This window comes from Macaca thibetana, chromosome 1 (genome assembly GCF_024542745.1).
Source record: "Macaca thibetana thibetana isolate TM-01 chromosome 1, ASM2454274v1, whole genome shotgun sequence".
Taxonomy (NCBI): Eukaryota; Metazoa; Chordata; class Mammalia; order Primates; family Cercopithecidae; genus Macaca; species Macaca thibetana.
The window spans coordinates 116,669,549-116,689,994 of NC_065578.1; the positions used below are offsets into that span (position 1 = coordinate 116,669,549).

The 20,446-nt window shown below is 36.8% G+C and overlaps 1 protein-coding gene across 2 annotated transcripts in view; it reads left to right on the plus strand.

Moving 5' to 3' along the window:
- The window catches only part of MAN1A2 (mannosidase alpha class 1A member 2), a 168,465-nt gene that overhangs the window by 18,740 nt on the left and 129,279 nt on the right, over positions 1-20,446 (plus strand). For both annotated transcript variants that reach the window (XM_050779005.1, XM_050779009.1), the window contains exons 2-3: positions 16,493-16,748; positions 19,858-19,954. In XM_050779005.1, coding sequence (XP_050634962.1) covers positions 16,493-16,748; positions 19,858-19,954 — 353 coding nt within the window. The remainder of the gene's footprint in view (positions 1-16,492; positions 16,749-19,857; positions 19,955-20,446) is intronic.

The window sequence follows — 20,446 nt, forward strand, 5'->3', positions numbered from 1 at the left end:
GAGTAGACAGCAATTGTAACACATGCAGAAAAGGTATTTATTGGAAGGATGTTAGGTTGCTTCAGAATTGACATAAAAGTCTGAAGAACTAGGCTTAGTAAATAGGCATTAAGTGAAACCAGATACATAGAACCACTGTCAGCGCTGCTGATTAATGAGCATTGGTTATGGCATTGCTACCTCTAGATACTGGATGTCTCTGCTTCCAGAGTGATTTCTTAAATTGAGTCCTTGTTTCTTTACAGGTATATAGTACCAGCCTTAGCATCTCATTGCTTACACATAGGTGATAGGCAATACCTTTGCTGCTAGATGTTAGGGAGATTAAGTATCTTAATTTTTTCTGGCTTCTGTAGGAAGAGGAGGGATTCTGCTACCATTATACTAATTAATTCCTGAATGTTTTGGCAGCTTAAGAAACATAAAGGAAACTGAAAGGAATCCTGCATTTTATTACAGTGACTTGTAATAAAATAAGGGGATGAAGTCTTTATTTGTGCTGTGCTATTTAGAAATGTAGATATAAATAGACTTTCTAGACTCCATCCTTTCGGCACTTTCCGTTCAGGGGTTTAAAGTAGGGGTTGGTACTGTTCACCTGAGAGGGAGCTTGGAAACATGGGGACATTTTTTGGTTGTTAGAATGATGGGGATGAGGGCACTATTGCGTTTAATGAATGTGGGCCGGGTATGCTAAACATCCCATGGTGCCTTGGTGTTTCTGCACAATAAATAATTGAATTATCCTCCTCATAATGCCAGTAGTGCATTTAAGAAACACCAGGTTATATGGATCATTTTGATGAAGGACTAAAAGTTACTACTAGCTTCCTTTGCTTTACTGTCTGCACCCTCTTGCTGATGATGATTTCTCATTTCATTGCTTTGCTGTTTTCTTTCCTTTGTTCAAGGGACTTGATTCCTTTCAAGCTCCAAAAATTTTATTTTTAAAGTCTGGCTTTGGCTGGGCTCAGTGGCTTATCCCTATTATCTCAGCACTTTGGAGGGCCAAGGTAGGAGGATTGCTTGAGGCCAGAAATTGGAGACCAGCTTAGGCCACATAGCAAGACCCTGTCTCTAGAAAAAAATAAAAAAATTAGCCAGATGTGATGGCACACACCTATATTTCCAGGTACTCGGGAGGCTGAAGTGGGAGGATTGTTGAAGCAGGAGGCTGTAGGGAGCTATGATTGTGCCACTGTACTCCCACCTTAGTTATAGAGTGAGACCCTATCTCTAAAAAGAAAACAAACAACTGTGAAAAGGTGCCGTGTAGCATGGGAGAAGATATTTGCAAATCATATGTCTGATAAGGTATTAATATCTAGAATATATAAAGAACTCCTACAACTCAATAACAACAAAAAACCTGATTTAAAATTGGGCAAAGGACTTGAAAAGACATTTTTCCAAAGAAGATGTACAAGTGGCCAATAAACACATGAAAAGATGCTCAACACCACTAATCATTAGGGAATTATAAAGCAAAACCACAATAAGATACCCCTTCACATCTGTTAGGATGGCTGTTTTAAAAAAAACACAAAGTAACAGGTGTTGGAGTGGATATGGAAAAATTGGAAACCTTGTGCATTGCTGAGGGGAATGTAAAATGGTGTAGCTGCTGTAGAAAACAGTATATTGTATTCCTTTCAGCAGTCTTTTGTAGCCAGTAGTTGTGATTCTAATAAAAGTAGCAGTTGGTTTGGGACTGATAGTGATTGTTATGATTTCAATTGGGTAGTGCTGACAGTATGTGGTTCTTGGTATCTGTGAGGACAAATTGCATAAGCTATCTCATTTCTGTCTTACATGAGTGATGTGGATCATTCCGTATCAGTAGGTTCAGTAATGCAAATGAAGTACATTTAAAACAATGTAAAAGGTAGTAGTAAATGCAAAAGTATGGAGGTAAAGGTGTGCCATTAGTTTTTGGGTTTCAATGCTCGGAACTCAGGGTTGGCGGCTGTCTTAGTTTGCTTGAGCTTCCTTAACAAGGTACCATGGACTGGATGGTTTAAGCAACAGACATTATTTCCCAGTTCTGGAGGCTGAGAAGTGATGAAGATGCTGGCTGATTCAGTTCCTGGAGAAAGCCCTCTTCCAGGCCTGTAGACTGCCACTTTCTCTGTGTATCCTCTTATGGTCTTTTCTCCATGTGTGCTTGTGAAGAAAGAGACAACAGCTCTCTTTCTCTTCCTTTCCTTATGGGGCCCCACCCTCACTACTTAATCTAATCCTGATTACCTCCCAAGGTGGGGGGGTGTCGTCTCCAAATACTGTTATTTTGGGAATTAGGGATTCAACATATGAATTTTGGGGGGACACAAATATTTAGTCTATAATGGAGACAGTCTGAGAGATAATATCTTAGTAATAAACCAGATAAATCTAGGCTGACCACAGAAACAAGTTGTCAGTTTGGAGAAGCCAGACAGAAAGGAAAGATGGGAGCCGATAAGACAAATTAGAGACACATGAAGAGAGGGAAGGTTCAAAGCCTGAGAATGGGATGGCAGAGATTTGAAAAATTATCTGTAATAACAAAGAGTGATGGCTATAACAATTTTGTTTTGGGGTTCTTACTGCCTTAGATACATGTAGGTAGGGGAGACATGGTAAAAATGTTGTATCAGGCTGTTTCTTGCATTGCTATAAAGGAATACCCGAGATTGGGTAATTTATAAGAAAAGAGGTTTAATTGGCTCACAGTTCTGCAGGCTGTACAGGAAGTATGGTGCCAACATCTGCTTCTGGGGGAGGCCCCAGGAAGCTCATAATTGTGGCAGAAAGTGATGGGCCGGGGCAGTAGGCATCTAACACAGTAGAAGCAGGAGCGAGAGAGTGAGTGGGGAGATGTCACAAACCAGGTCTCATGAGAACTCACTATTTTAAGGACAGCACCAAGCCATGAGGGATCCATCCCATGACCCAAACACCTCCCAACAAGCCCCATCTCCTCAACATTGGGGATTACAATTCAACATGAGATTTAGTGGGGTCATATATTCAAACTGTATCGGATGCCTGTAGTACTAATAACAGCTTTGGGCCAAGGGCTATGCAAACACTGAATGGGTGATGTTTTACTCCACAAGAAAAGAATGATTAGTGTACCAAAACCTTTTTAAAAATAATGTTTACAATAAATTATTTTAATGTCTTCACAGATAACCCATAATGACTTTTTGCTTTGTACTGGTGGTGATTTCTGATAATCAGCATCCTGATGTATCAGTGCTGTTTCTGACCTCTTTTTGATGGTAACTTTTGATGAAAATATGCAGATTTTTGGTAAAGGATCTTTACGGTGATCAGAAATCCACTTCAACTTTTATCCTTTATACTTCAAAATGTCACTGAGAATGACTACTTAAAATACCAAATCACTATCTAAGACACCCCCCCCAAAATCTCATAAAATATTGAAGCTAAAAGAAAGAACGAGTTACTGTGTACATGATAGTTTCTTCTTTTTTCTTTGGGTTTTATACCTTTTTCAATTTCTGATTTGTTACAGCAGCGGTCCCCAATCTTTTGGGACCAGGGACCGGTTTCATAGAAGATAATTTTTCCATGGACAGTGGGTGGAGTGGGGGGTGATGGCTTCAGGGTGAAACTGTGTCACCTCAGATCACCACAAGGAGTGTGCAACCTAGATCCCTCACATGAGCAGTTCACAATAGGGTTTGCGCTCCTATGGGATTCTAATGCCATCGCTGATCTGACAGTAAGGGGAGCGCAGGTGGTAATGCTTGCTTGCACAGCTCACCTCCTGCTTGCCAGCCCAGTTCCTAACAGGCCCTGGACTGGTACTGATCTCTGTGGCCTGGGAGTTGGAGATCCCTGCATTACAGGAAGGCCAGGCCTTATTTTGTTTAGAAACTGTATACTGGGATAGTGATTTTTAGTATTTTTTCATTATATATTTTAAAACTACAACAAAGTAAAGGTCTTATAAAGTTTGTGCCTTTTTTCTTTTTTTTGACTAATTGCTCTGCTAGAACCTGTAATAGATTTTTGAGTAGAAGTGGTGAGAGTGGGCATCCTTCCATTGTTCTTGATCTTAATGGGGAAGCATTCAGTCTTTCACCCTTAAGTATGATGTCTGCTATAGGTTTTTAATAGGTGCCCTGTATCAGATTAGGAAATACCCTTGCATTCCTAGTTCGCTGAGAATTTTCATCAGGAATGGATATTGAATTTGGTCACTAGTATTTCTGCATCTCTTGATGATCATGCGGTCATTCTTTTTTAGTCTTTTAATGTAGCAAGTTGTTACATTGGTTGAGGTTTGAATGTTAGACACCCTTTGGTAATTATTCTGTAATCCTAAAAGTAGTTTTCTGTGTTTATGAGGGATATTTGTTTGTTTGTTTATTTATTTATTGTATTTGTCTGATTCTGGTATCAGAGTAATGTTGGCCCCAGGAAATGAATTTGGTTTTCCTTTTTCAGTGTCCTGAAAGAGTTTCCATAGAACTGGTATTGATTTCTACCTTAATGCTTGGTAGAATTCATCAGTGAAATAATCTGAACTGGAGTTTTCTTTGTGGAGAGGTTTTAACTATACATTCAGTTTCTTTAATAGATACAGGCTGTTAAGGCAATCTTGTTCTTGAGTTCTCTTGAGTAGTTGTTTTTTTTTTAACAAGGAATGTAAATTATTGAATTTTTGATATAAAGTTGCTAATAATAGTTTCTTACTATCATTTGAGTATTTGTAGGATTGTAATTATATCAGTTCTCTCATTGCTGATATTGGTAATTTGTGGTTTCTCTTTTTTCCCTTCTCATCACTATTAGAAATTTATCAATTTTATTGATCTCAAAGAACTAGCTTTTGGATGTATTGGTTTTTCTCTTTTCTTCTGTTTTGAATTTTATTTCTTGTTTTGCTTTTATCTTTATTATTTTCTTTCTTCTTCTAACTTTGGGTTTAATTTTCTCTTTTTCCATTTTCTTAAGGCAGAACCTGAGGTTCTTGATATAAGATCTTTTTTCCACCTAATGTAGATTGGTTAACGCTATAATTCTCTCTTTAACTTTTCTTTTTTTCTTCATATTGGCTATTAGTGCTATGAATTTCAGTCTAAGAAGTACTTTAGCTTTATCTACAGCTTGATGTTTCCATTTTCTTTCAATTCAAGGCACTTTCAAATTTCACTTTTTAAAAAATGGCTTTATTGAGATATTATGCACATACCACACCATCCACCCATTTAAAGTATACAATTCAATGGTATATTCAGAGTTTAGTATATTTAGTATATTCACAGTTATCTGCAGTTATCACCAGTCATCTAGTTTTACTTTTGATTTCTTCTTGGACCTGTGATTATTGAGAAGTGTTTTACTGAGTTTTTAAATATTTGGAGACTATCCAGATACCTTTATGTTACCTGATTTCTACTCTAATCCCATTGTAGCAAAATGCATACTTTCTATGGTTTGAATACTTTTAATTTCATTGAAACTTGTTTTATGGCCTAGAAATTGGTCTGTATTAGTACATGTTCCATTTGCATTTAAACAGAATGTATATTTTGTTACTGTTGAGTAGAGTGTTCTGTAAATGTCAATTAGGTCAAGTTGGTTGATAGTGTTGTTCAAGTCTTTTATGTCCTTATTGATTTTCCTTCTATTTTGATCAGTTATTGAGTGAAGGATGTTGAAATTACCTACAACATTGTGAATTTGTTTACTTCTTTCATTTCTATCAGTTTTTGCTTCAGGTATTTTGAAATTTTGTTATTAGGTATGTAATGTTTATCATTGTTATAGTCTCTTGACATATTGACCTCATTAATATAAAGTGACCCTTTTTATACCTGCTCTAAAAGCTACTGTCTGATTTAATATAGTTGTTGTCCCTTAAACTTTGTTGAGTTACTTTACACACTGTAAAATTTACCCATGTTAAGTGTACAGTTAGGTGGGAGCTATGCCTCCTATATATAGGCCGATGATTTCCAAATCTGTGTTTTCAGGCTTTGACATCTGAACCTATGAGCTTTGTTGACTTTTTAAACTTAACAGGTCTAAAATCATACAAATTCATCTCTTTCTCACTCCTTCCGTTTATTCCAAATCACCCTTTCTTTTCTTTATTTTTGGTTCAGTTAATGTCACCCCTTTCTATCCAGTCAGTATTGTGAAAAATCTATTATTGTTAATTCCTTTTCCTTCTCATGTTGAATCACTTGCCTAAATTTCTAGCTTTCTAAGCTCTCTTATGTTGGTCCTTCTTCTCCGTATCTACTTTAAATGCATTTTATTAGGCTCTTGTCATTTTTTGCCTGGGAGGACTGCTGTGACCTCCTGACTCCTTTTCCTACTTCCAGCCTTATATCCTCTCCCTTTCTACTCCCACCTTGCCCCAAGTCAATCCTGAGGAGGCATTCTTTCCAAGATTTAAGTACAGTCATGCCATTTTCAACTTGAAGTTCTTTAGTGCCTTGCATTTTTCCCCAGGCTGCATTGTTGGCTCAATTAATGATTGAGCTTTTGTCTTCTCTAGCTTCCTTGCTATGCTGTCTATCCTACTTTATTGCACTCTCCCCTACACTGCACACTATGCATTAGTGGCCATACCAAGTTAATTGCTAACTAGTATGTTGTGTTACTACTTCTGTGTCTTTGTATACTCTGCTTTCTTCATCTAGAATGCCCTTATTACTTGATCTGCATGGCAAACTCTTACTCTTCTAGTTTTTATTTGAAGATCATGTATTTCTTTCTCTATTTCCCTATGTAAATCTGCTTTCAAGTCATATACTTGTATGGTTAACAAGTGACTATTCTTTTCTATGTATATCTTACCTCTTCTGTAGCTGTCCGTGGTATTTACTTTCTCTTTCACACATTTTGTACTCACTTTGTTTACGTATTCATTAGATTGTGAACTCTTGTGGGCAAATCATGTGTCTTATTTTTCTTTGTATCCCTTGCCTTTCACATTTGGTAAATTTTATTATTGAGTTAAGTTGAAATTACTTGAATGACAGATAACCTTTGATTTAATCGGAAATTACCATAAATGCAAACTGCAATCCTTTGAAAACCCTAGTTAGAGTAATCTATAACTGCTTTCTACAGAAACAAAATCTTTTAATAGCCAAATAGGTGACCTATACCTAACTAAAGATAGAGACAGTAAGTTTGTGTTGATGGTCCATGGCTGCATTATTAAAATGGGAGTGCTAAAGCACTTAGTGTTTTGTGGGGGCCACATGACCAAAGTAATTGGATTTGGTATAAAAGCTTGAGGTTCTGTGGATTTCTCAGTGCTTAGCCTTAAATCTTTTTTAGCCTCTTTCATGTGGCCAACCAATTACTCATATTGAGAAACAGTTGGGCTTCTTCATTAACATGTTGTTTTAGAAATGGGATTACTGTTAAGCAGTGGTGATCCCAAATGTGATACAGTTTGTCCTGTTTGGCTTTTAACTACAGTCAGGACACTGGAAAGTATATGATTCTTAAGATGATAACCTTCAGAAACTTTTGATCATGTGTATGACAGTATTATTCTGTGCAAGTAGAATATGTTTATTTGCTGTTGAAAATCATCTTAGACCAGATTTGTAAACATCTCCCTTATAATAACACCATTTTAATTAACCTCTTGCTTATTTTCAAGTTTAAGGAGATCTTCTTTTTATTACCTCGAAAGCATGGCATTTCTTTTCGGAAGGTCTTAAATTCCTTCAGGCACTTGCCACTAAAGCAGTGTAAAATGCTGTTGTTTCATTATTTTCTGTACCAGTTGCTGACTATCCTATAGTCATTTCCCAAAATCATTCTTGGCCTATATTGTGCACAAGTAACTATTTACGTAACTGCTTCAACTATTTTTTTTTGTGTGTGTGTGTCTTCCTGGATTATCTGAAATTTCTTTAGAATATTATTAAAATATAGGATGTTGGAGAAAGCTATTTAATATCTAACTTTGTCATAAAAAAGCTTTTAGTATTGGCCATTGTTACTTATCTTTTAAAAGGTAGCATTACATTGTTGATTCATTCAGCATTTTTTTTTTTTTTTTTTTTTTTTTTTTTTTAGTCATTAAATGGAGCAATGGGGAGTTATTCTTGCAATTTGGTGATAAGAGTCAATGTAAAATTCACTTATGATTGTTAACAATAGTTGTCTGCCAAAGTCTTTAAAGGGCTGTCATATTCTTAGTCCTAAATCAGAAGAAGATGGTCTAGAAATCTTAACAAAGTAGTAATGGATGTGAATGAAAGCTGATGTAAACGGTGGTGTTATCATAGAAGAAATAATGTATCAATGGAAGTTTGAAAGTGTGGAGTCTAGAGATGGGACCCAATAGATAGGAAGGGCAGGAAATTACGTTACTGAGTACCTGTTGTCTTCTCACAGTTTCCTTCCCTTGCTGCACTCTTATTTATTTGTTGATTCTTTTGAGTTTTCTATGTAGAGCTCATATTGCCTGTGACAAAAGACAGTGGGGTTTTTTTTTTTTTTTTTTTTTTGAGACAGAGTCTTGCCCTGTTGCCCAAGCTGGAGTGCAGTGGCGCGATCTCGGCTCACTGCACGCTCTGCCTCCCGGGTTCACGCCATTCTCCTGACTCAGCCTCTTGAGTAGCTGGAACTACAGGCACCTGCCACCATGCCCAGCTAATTTTGTATGGGCCTTCATTTTCTTTTGTGTTGCTGGCTAGGACTTATAGTACAATCACATAGAAACCGTGATAGTGAGCATCCTTACTTGTTTCCCTCACTTTGAGATATAATTAGTTCTGTAGTTTGATTATCAAGAATGTGATTTGCTGTAGTTTTTGGAAATACCTTTTATTAGGTTGAAGAAGTTCTTTTTTCTCCGTTCAGTTTCTTCCTCTGTTTCTACTGAATGAGTGTAAGAGCAGAAGTGACTAAAAGGATGGAACCCTGTACTTTTGAGGGTACATTGAAGATGATAAAGCCAATGATTAGAGGCCTGTTGGTAAAGCAGGTTTGAGGAAGAGAGAGCTTCAGAGGAAGGATCAATTTTTAACGGTGGTGGATAGAAGAGTCGTGTAAAGTGTACGAAGTGGAAACAGCAAGTGTAGTACTGTTTGAAAAAGTGAAGTGAAGGAAGGGGAACAACAATGAAGGTTGAAGTGGAGGCAGTTTTGAGGGGAGTTTTTATTTGTTTTTAAAGGATAGGTGAGACTTCATATTTGTAAGTGAAGGTTAAAGCTCCAGTAGAGAGGGAAAGAGTGAATATAAAGGAAAATTTCTGCCAACCAAAACTCCGGTGTAATTTTATGTATCCGTATGTAAATTAGAATCATCCAGAATGCTTCCAAACATGATTCAAGAGCCTAGGCGGCTTAAGCAAGATAGAAGTTAATTTCTGTTCACACATATGAATTCTGCAGGACAGTTTCAATAAGAGAGGCTGAGAAATAGAGTTTTTATTTAGCAGGATCATGGGCCTAGCCAAAACTTGAGGGCTCTAGGATTAACGAAGAATAAAGAAGAGATTTGGGGAGACAGTTTTCAGTATCTGCACAGTAAGTGTGAGAAAACTCTTAAATAAAATTTATCTGTCTCAGTGTTTGCATAGTGTTTCAGAAGCCAAAATGCATTTGTTTATATCTAGACTCTTTACTTACTAGCTCCTTGACCCTGAACAAATTATTTTTCTCTTTATGCCTTAATATTTTCATAATAAGGTGGAGAATAGTGGTGTTTGATAGAGAGTGCCTCATACATTGATATGAGAATTAAATAAGGTAATATATGTAATTGATGAAACCATTGCCTTGTACATCTAAGCCACAATTACTAGTTTTGTTGTCATTTGCCCTTGCTGTTCAAGGCAAAAATACAAAATACAAAAAACAAAACAAAATAAGATAACAAAAACAAAAAATACCTTGTATTACTTACGGGATATCCAAAAGTTAATTAAATATTACACATTGAGACACAATTGAAAAGAGTAATTTCAAATCTCCTGAGAACTTGTAGATATAAAACTAGATTTTATTGGAAACCTTGGAAGGTACTCAGCCAAACTGCAAAGTCCGAGGGCACAGTTCTTCACATGACCACTGTCACTTCTGGCACCACTTACAAATTCAGAGGGCTCCCCAGACCACCCTCTGGCTTGATAATTTACTAGGACTCACAAAGGGATTACAGATTACAGGAATCCAGATTAAAATCAGCCAAGGGAAGAAACACTTAGGGTGAAGTCCAGGGAAGTTCCACTTGTTGATCTGCCAGTGTCCTCTTCCCATGGAGTCAGGACATGTTCTTCCAGCACCAGTGTGTGACAGTATGCATGATTGCCAACCTGGTAATCTCATTCAAGCTTCAGTGTATAGAGTTTTTATGGGGCTTCATTATGTGGGCATCATTGATTGATTACTCAATTGCCTGTATGGTTGAACTCAGTCTCCCAGTGGACTGATACTGTGTAACCCAGAGCCTTGTCCTAAGCCATATTGTTGGTATTTATGACATGGCCAGCTTCTGCTTTAAAACTGTTAGTTGTGACCAACCCTACCTAAAGATCTGGTATGGCCAGCACCCATCATAAACAAGCACACTTCTATCAGCTGTGACACATTACCTCTCAGAAGCTGAAGTCAGTGGTGAGACTTCTGTTTGGGCAAAGCCAAATTCTTTGCTACACAGGAGGATACAAGACACTGATGAAAAGGAATGATCTTTACAAATGAAAGTCTAACATAATGATCTGTTGAAAATACCAAAGTTAAAAAAAATCTTAAAAATATGTATATAAGAGAAAAATCATCCAAATGAAAATAAAACCCCCAGCTGGAGTAATTTAAAAATCTAGAAATTTGGCTGCTAAAGCGAAATTTGAGGAACCATTTGCATGGAGATCAAAATTGAAAATAAAATTTTGAGTCATATAGAGAAGAAAACTAGCAAGAAAGTTCATAGTGCTACTAAATAATTATTGTGAAAACTCAAGGAAAAAAGGAAATAAAGTACATTATTTGCTTTGGCAGTTGTAAAGATTGCTGCATTCACGTGTAATTTGGAACAGAGAGGTGAGAAGGATTGAAATTATTAATGACTTACATGTGTATGTAACATTACTTTTTACTTGATTCCAAGGTAAGTAGAAGGAAGTACTTAGCAAAAAGGGGTTATAGTGCTTTTAAAGTGGTATAGTCAAAATAGTGTATGTTTTCCTCTGTGTTGATGAAGGTACTAATCATAGAGGTTTTTTTTTTTTTTTTTTTTTTTTTTTTTAGTGATTGTTCCAGGTTGTAGGGTGAGACATGGGCAGAGCTGGAACTAAAATCTTTGTCTCCTGACTTTTGGGTTAAGTATACTTTTTTTTCTAACTGCAAAATGATTCCTCTTGGAACCCGGTTAATAGGAGGTCTGATTGAATTTCCTGGAACTCTGGAGTTTCTCTTAGGACCAGTCTGGTTAGTCTTTTCTTGCCCTCTAGTTGATATTGGTTCTTCTGAAATAGTTTACTCACTAAACTCTTAAGCAAATGGTGCTTTTTGAGGGACAAATAAAAATAAATCTATAGATTATTTAGATTTTCAAAATGTGTTTGAATAAGGCTCTTCACAATATTGCAACAGTGTAGGTTCTGATGAGCAAAGTTTCACTGCCTTAACAATAACAAGTGGGATAAGATGACTGGAGCTTTCCTTTAGAGCAAACATTTACAGGGCTCAATTTTTTATTTTTAAAAATAATTATAAAAATTATGTCATTTGTAAATTATTTACATATACATGTTACTATCAAATGTACTTTTCACCTGTGGAGGAACAACTGATGCTAACACGAAGTTAACAGCAATAGTAAGTGAAAATGGAAAACTGTTACATGGCAGTGTTTTTAAGGGGTCTCATCATAGCCCATGTCATTAATTTTAATATGGATTTTGATATTTAATATTCATTTTTATTGCCTACCCTGTAGTCAGAGCTGCTGTTTACAACTTTTTTTTTTTTTTTTTTTTTTGAGACGGAGTTTCGCTTTTGTTGGCTCAGGCTGGAGTGCCATGGCGCGATCTCAGCTTAGTGACACCTCTGCCTCCCAGGTTCAAGCAATTCTCCTGGTCCAGCCTCCTGAGTAGCTGGGATTACAGGCACCTACCAGCATGCCTAGCTAATTTTTGTATTTTTAATAGAGACGGGGTTTCACCATGTTGGCCAGGCTGGTCTCGAACTCCTGACCTCAGGTGATCCACCTGCCTTGGCCTCCCAAATTGCTGGGATTACAGGTGTGAGCCACCACACCCGGCCTTACAACCCTTTTGACTGTTTGTAGCCTCATGATGGTCTGTAGACTTTCTATATCATATTCATTTCAGATGGGGTCTTAGATCTGTATTTGCATTTTAATATTTTTAAACACCTATTATATGCCAGGTATTGTGCTAGATAGGCATTGAGGGATACATTGGAACAAAAATCAGATAGAGTCTCTGAACTTAATGGAGTTAATAGTCATCAGGAGAGATAGGCATTACTCAAAGAATCACATGTGGTTAAGTACTATGAAGGAAAGATACATGGTGCCATCAGAATGTATATTAGGGAGATTTGTGTAATATAGGAGATACCTGAAGAAGTTATGATTGATCAGTGACTTGAAGGTAAAGAAGGAATTGTAAGAGTGTTTTAAGCGAGGAAACCTCATGCATACGGGACTATTGATGGGAAAGAAAATGGTGCGTAAAAGAACTGAAAAGAGGTGGCTGGGTGTGGTGGCTCATGCCTGTAATCCCAGCACTTTGGGAGCCTGAGGCGGGCGGATTACCTGAGGTCAGGAGTTCGCGATCAGCCTGAGCAACATAGTGAAACCCCGTCTCTACTAAAATACAAAAAAATAGCTGGGCGTGGCGGCATGTGCCTGTAGCCCCAGCTTCTTGGGAGGCTGAAGCAGGAGAATCTGTTGAACCTGGGAGGCGGGGGTTGCAGTGAGCTGAGATTGTGCCACTGCACTCCAACCTGGGTGACAGAGGGAGACTCCATTTCCAAAAAAAGAACGAAAGAAGGTGTGTGGCTGTAGAACAGAGAGGTAGAGGAGTGTGTATGAGATGAAGCTTAAGAGATAGATAGAAGGTACATTTTACAGAATTCCTGAATAGGCCATAATATAATAGAATTCCTTAGGATAAGGGAAGCCATGAAGTGTTTTAAATGAGAGAGAGTCATAGTCTGAATAATTTCAGAAAGCACATTGGGTCTATAGTATGGATGGTGAATAGCTTGTGGGTGGGTGGGGCTGTGGTTGGAGAGTGAATGTGTGAAGACTTTTGGAAGCGTATTACAATAGTTTAGGTGAGGCATGACGGTAGCCTCCTTATTGTGGTTCCATTGCATGCTAAAAAGAGTATGCAGAGAAGAAGGACTATGACTAAGTAAGTTCAAGAAGTGTTGTGTTAGGCAACTCTATTGCAGAACTTCTCAGGGCTTTTAAAATGCCCATGTGCGTGGTGAAACTCTGCGAGGGGATATGGGATGTTTTGTGGCATGTATGTCTTGCCCCACACAGGGTGGGCTCTAGAAAGTGGTGTATAATACCTGTTCATGGAAGTTCACTGGTAGGTGAAGATGCTTTCCGAGTGATAACATATGAGCTATTGCAAACATGGTTGGGGGCTTCCACATGCCATGTAGCAATAACTTGGGATAACATGGTACTCGGAGATAGAAATGGAAAGCTTGTTTTCCTGGGGAAATCTCCCCATTTGTCATCGGGACAGAAAATTCCCCTTGAAAGAGCCAGTCTTCCCCATTTGATGTTGCTCTTCCTTGGGGCCCTTTTCCAGGTCCTCTGTTTTTCTGAATCTATGTGCATGCCTGCACAGTGAGTGGGTGAGTTAGGAAATTCTCAGCTGGGAATGTCAGAGTACCCACTGATAGTTACTCCATAGAATCTGAAATCTGGGGACAACTGAGGGCCGTGGCGGTAACTCATGATAGCAGGCACTTTCCCTCTTTCTCTTCTGTCCTGAACCATGTTGGCCATTTGACTTATTGGCCATTTGGCTTATTGTCTCTTGATTGCAAGATGGCTCTCTTAGCTTTAGGCTTCACAAATATGTTTGAAGACAGGAATAGGAGGTTGGATAGGTTTAGACTTAGCAGCTAAAGGCCCTTTTCTCAACTGGCTCTGTCCATTTGTTAATATATAAAGGAAATTCCTGGTAGTTCCCTTTTTTCTCGTTGGTTGAAATAGGGTTTTATGGCTACCCTTAGCTGCAAGGGCAGCTGGGAAAGACTTGATTAACGTAGACGGATTATGATCTGTTCTCTAGGGGTAGTGAGTAGCACAGTGTTTTTCTGTTGGCAAAATGTGGGGCTGGGATTGGAAGGCCCTTGGGTGTTTCTGCCTTGGATATCTTATTTAAGACTTCATTCAGCACGATGATGCCCCTGTCTGCCTGAGTCGCCTGAACAGATCAGCCCTCATGTCATTTTCTCGTGGATTCATTCAGGGGCCAGCCTAAGTTCCCTACCCTATTCCTCCTACATCCATCCAGTCTGTCTGTAGGCCCCATGGATTCTTCCTCACTGATGATTGACCTTTTCTGTTGCTGACTGTTTAGCCTGCTTCACCTCCCTCTCCTTTTTCTCTCTCATTTCTTTTATCAGCACCTTCTCAGTGCTAATAACCCATTTTTTCCTCTAGTGTTTAACATTTTATTGCTAATACTAGATAATATTAGATTGTGAATTTTTCTTTTGGCATACAGGTTTATGATTTAACACGTGCTATTCATGTAACTACCATCATAATTATGTATGTAACAATTCTATCATTAAAAAAAAAAAACTCCCTTGTGTTATCTCTTTATAGTTAGCCCATCCCTCATTCATAACTCCTGGCTACCCCTAATCTATTCACCATCCCTCTTTTTTGAGAATGTCATATAAATGGAATTATATAGTATACAACCTTTTGAAATTGGCTTATTTCACTCAGATAAGAATGCCTTTGAGATCCATTCAAGGAGTGTGTATAAACAATTCACTCCTTTTTATTGCTGAGTAGTAGTCCATAGTGTGGACATACCACAGTTTTGTTTAACCATTTACTGTTGGAGGATATCTGGATTGTTTTCAGTTTTTGCCTATTATGGATTAAGCCGCTATAAACATTTGTGTATAGTCCTTTGTCCTCCATTTTTTTCATTATGGCAAAATACAATTAACATAAAATTTACCATCTTAACCATTTTAACGTATACAGTTCAGTAGCATTACTATACAACCATCACCATCATCCATTTCCAGAACTCTTTTCATCTTGCAAAGCTGAAACTGTACCCATTAAACAATAACTTCTCATTGTCCTATCTCTAGTCCCTGGCTACCACCATTCTACTTTTTGTCTCTAGGGTTTTGCCTTCTTTAAATACCTTCTACAAGTAGAATCATACAGTATTTGTCTTTTCGTGACCAGCTTGTATAAAGCTTTTCTTTCTTTCTTTTTTTTTTTTTTTTTTAATGATCACAAGTCTTTATTTCTTTGAGATAAATGCCAAGAAGTGCATTTGCAGGATTCTATGTTAGTTACATCTTTAGTTTTTTAAAAAAAACCACAAACTTTTCCAAAGTGGAAAATTTTACACCATTTTACATTCTTACTAGCAATGTTATAAGTTCAGCCATCTGCAAAGTTTGAATTAAATTTCTGGAGAAATGACCCTATTGACTGTTAGGTTAGGTGTTTACCCTTAGAGTAGTCTTCGTTGGTTGGTTGATTTGGAAAAGAATGGTTTACAGTAAGTACTACTCTTGTATTCATTCCTGTGGATTGGGGTAGATATAGAGGGAATATTGAACTCTCTTTCACAAAAGTGGGGCTGGGTAGGAAACCGTGTAGGTGTCCATTGCAGTAGTGGTTTTCAAACCTGTGTGCACACCAGAATCATCTGAGGAGCTCTTCATTATGTAGATTCATGGGTTTCATATAGACCTACTAAATTGGAATCTGGTTTTAACAAAGGTTCAAGAGAGTTTTAAGTAGTCATGCCCACATCTGTTGGGAATGTTACATTATAATATCTATGCACTTTTGAAAGTTTAAAGGTTTTAGAAGCATATGCTGTACTATATAAATGAAAAACTTCCTGTTCTCTTATCTTTTCCTCTTTTTCTTCGGCCTTATGTTTATATTTTTGTCTCTTCTCTGATACTTATTCTATTTTTATTTTCTCTCCTCCATTTAGTTTTCACTGGTGTCTATTTTTTGCAAGTGTCTATGGATAAGTTACTGTTATCTCTGTTCTTAGTATGGAAATTGTATAAAGAGATTATAAAGAGAGTTTGATCTTAGGCATTCAGGGTTCCTCTTCTTTCTCATACCACATCTGAATCTCTCTCACTGATAATTCTTTCCTTTTAATAGCAAAAGTAGAAAACAAGTTCCTGGGTTTAATGGAGAAACCTTTATGTTTTATATTTAAAGGTTGACATTCTTAAGTAGGCTCACTCTTATGTTTTATTTCCTCCTTTTCTCACAGGGAAGAAGAAGAACGTCTGAGAAATAAAATTCGAGCTGATCATGAGAAGGCCTTGGAAGAAGCAAAAGAAAAATTAAGAAAGTCAAGAGAGGAAATTCGAGCAGAAATTCAGACAGAGAAAAATAAGGTAGTCCAAGAAATGAAGATAAAAGAGAACAAGCCACTGCCACCAGTCCCTATTCCCAACCTTGTAGGAATAAGTGGTGGAGACCCAGAAGATAATGACATAAGAGAGAAAAGGGAAAAAATTAAAGAGGTAATAAGCTGAGTTTTGTGATATGGAGTGTTTATGGATTTGTATTTGGATATAAACAAATGTATATAATCTATGGTATCCTGTTTTTGATCTTTTTGTTCTTGGGTCATAGTTGTAGTATAGTTTCCAGGTTGGTAATAAGGACTAGAACTCTTTCTTTTTTTTTTTTTTTAAATGTTGATTATAATGTAATTATTGGGCACTTAAAATATTTTTGATACGATGTTTAGATGGTTAGTGCCACTCATTCTTGTTCAGAGATCTTTTGAAATTCAGCATTTTATTAATAATATATCTGTATATAACTTACCATTGTCTAAGCAGTTTCTTAAATGTTCAGTTACAAAGGGACTCTGCTAGATAATATGTAGACCCCCTCATAAACGTGCTTCTAAAGAGCTAGCATTGTATCTCCAGTTTTTTAAGGAACATGTCATGATACCCCTCAACTATACTGTAGATTAAAAACACATTCCTTCCAAAAAGTCTCCATGGATTGAAAAATGGGAAAGAATTGATTTCAAAATTCTTTAAATTTATTTAGCCTCAGAAGTCTTTCAATTTGTTATTCTGTAATTACTTAAAAGTAAAGAGGATACCAGATGGGAAACATCTAGCGAATATTTGAGTTAAACTTTGTTAATTAGAACTCCTAAAAATTCTGGTTGGAGTTTGTGATTATACTGCCTATGAAGAAAAATATTTTATCAGAGTGTAATTGTACCAACAATATTTGAGAAAGTTTAATTATTATAAAGTAAGATAAATTTAGTTAAAGTAATCAAATATCTATTTGGATATATTCTAGTAATGGATATGGAAGGTACAGCAGATGTTTTAAGCTTAGCCTTATGAATTATTATAAAACCTTGACCTTGATGGAGTAGAAATAGAGCTGTGCTCTGATTTTACCTCATGTCTAGAGTCTGTTTTATATGTAGACTACTTAAGGCACTTCCTTCAGACAGTGCTGGGAGAGACAGTGATAGATTTTTTTTTTTCAGATGCCTGACTTGCTTTTTTTCAGATGTCATTACAATGTACTGAAATACTTTTTTCAAATACGTAATAATTCAGGTGGATAACCATGTGTGTTCAGGGGACCCCCAGATGATCCTCAGGTTCAGTGATTCCCCAGAAGTACTCACAGAACTCAGCATATAGAAATATGTTTTAGTTTGCTGAACTTTTATCCTGTTATTTTACTGAAATAAATTATTTATTTATTCTTACAGCTTTTTTGTAGATTGCTTGTGATTTTTCTTATACATAGTCATGTCTTCTTTGAAGAGGTACTTTTCCTTTTTCCTTCTTGATTTTTATACCTTTTTTTTTTCTTGTCGTACTGCAGTGGCGAGGAGTTCTAATACATTGTTGAAAATAAGTGGTGAGAATGGACATACTAGGTTGATTCCCAACTTTAGGGGTTAAGCATCTAGTCTTTTGCCATTAACTATGTTGTGTCAACTGTAGGTTTTTAAAAGATGCTGTTTATTAGGTTGAGGATGTCTCCTTGTAGTTCTAGTTTACTGAGAGTTTTATCATGAATGAGTGTTGAATTTTGTTAGATGCATTGTCTTCATTTGTCTCTAGATTACTGTATGATTTTTTTCCCTTTATTCTGTTAACATGGTAAATTACATTGGTTTTTGGATGTTAAATTAGTCTTATATTCCTGGGTTAAACTCCACTTTGTTATGGTATAGTATCCTTCTTAGATGTCGCTAATTTTTGTTAGGGAATTTTGCATCTGTGTTCTTGAGATACATTGGTCTTGAGTTTTCTTGTAATATCTTTGCTGATTTTGGTGTCTGATTAATGCTGGCTGCATAAAGCAAGTTGGGAAATGTTTAATGAATAGTATGCTGTTAAATGAATAGATTTTTGGTACACCACAGTCTACTATTATATAATTCATCTAATATATAATTAAATACTCTGCTATTGTGTAGCTTAGAACTCCTTGGGTTGTAAAACACTCAGCTTAAACTAAGTGATACAAATAGTATTTATTGGTTTAATGGCCCTAAACAAGGGCTTCGAGTTTGGCTGAATCCAAGCCTGTAGATATTATTGTGAGTATTAAGCATCTGTCTCTCTTTCCTTTTGCTAGTTTCTCCATGTTGGCAGAGAGCCATTATCAGCTCTAGGTTTATATATTACGCATATAATGATATTGCAGAATAAAAAAGTCCCTCTATCTGCTGGTGTCTATAACAATGTGTAAAAAGAACTTGATTGTTCCTACTTGAATCACATGTATCCACTCACTTTGTCTAGGGCAGGGGTTGACGGCTACAACCTGTGGGCCAAATTCTGCTTGCTGTCTGTTTTAAAAATAAAATTTAGGCCGGGCGCGGTGGCTCACGCCTGTAATCCCAGCACTTTGGGAGGCCAAGGTGGGCAGGTCACGAGGTCAGGAGTTTGAGACCATTCTGGCTAACACGGTGAAACCCCGTCTCTACTAAAAATAACAAAAAAATTAGCTGGACGTGGTGGCGGGCGCCTGTAGTCCCAGGAGGCTGAGGCAAGAGAATGGTGTGAACCCGGGAGGTGGAGCTTGCATCACTGCATTCCAGCCTGGGTGACAGAGCAAGTCTCCATCTCAAACAAAACAAAAATAAATAAAAATAAATTTTAATTTGAATACAACCATGTCCATTTACTTACATATTGTCTGGGACTGCTTTTGTGCTGTAACAGCAGAGTTAGTTTGTTCATCTCTGGTCTAAGGATAAGGGGTTTTCTAGCTAGACTGAGTTAATTGATGGTAGAAGCAGAGCCTCTTGATTGACAGCTCTGTCATATGTGAGGAAAGGGAGCTGTTCCCAAAAAAACTAACATTTCTCAAAAGGAAAGAATGCCAAACAGATATGTACGTCATGAAGAAAGAGGACTTGTCTATTATACCCATTTTTTCCTGTCATATAGATGATATTAAACATAGTTATGTATGTTTTCATACTGATACAAATGTTAATTGAATAATATACTAATGTAGATCTAGAAGAATGGGCAAGGATATAGTAATAGAACCCAAAATTATATGAAATAAAAAAACAGTTTGTGAAAAATTTAACTTGATGGATTATAATTTTTCTCTTTTCAGATGATGAAACATGCTTGGGATAACTATAGGACATATGGGTGGGGACATAATGAACTCAGACCTATTGCAAGGAAAGGACACTCCCCTAACATATTTGGTAAGTTTACTTTTTCTAATTACTATTTCCATTTTCTACTTCCATTTTTTAAAACAAGATGTAACTTTTCAAAGTACTTTCTAAAATCTGAGTATTTCTGTGGAACTATAATTTGAAGAAACATGTATGATTTTTGCAAGTGTCAGTCACGATTAAGTTCCAGTTGCTTTCGAGTACACATATATGTGGTAGATTTTCCATTTACATATGGATGCTTTAGTCATTTATGTGAGTATTTAAAAGCTTTTTTTTGGCATTTTTTTCTTTAGTGTCAGGAAAGGTAGGCACCTACTTGTCATTTTTTTCTTCAACACAATACCTATTCTGATATTCATGTTACAGAGGAAGAGGGGAAGGATAGGAAATTCTTGTAGTTCTATGTACATTTTTTAAAAAAGTGACCTACCCAGGGTGATTGGGTTACTGAATTCAGTGGGTTATGTTGTACATTCACAGTTCCTAAGGAAAAATTAACAATGTATTTTGTGAATG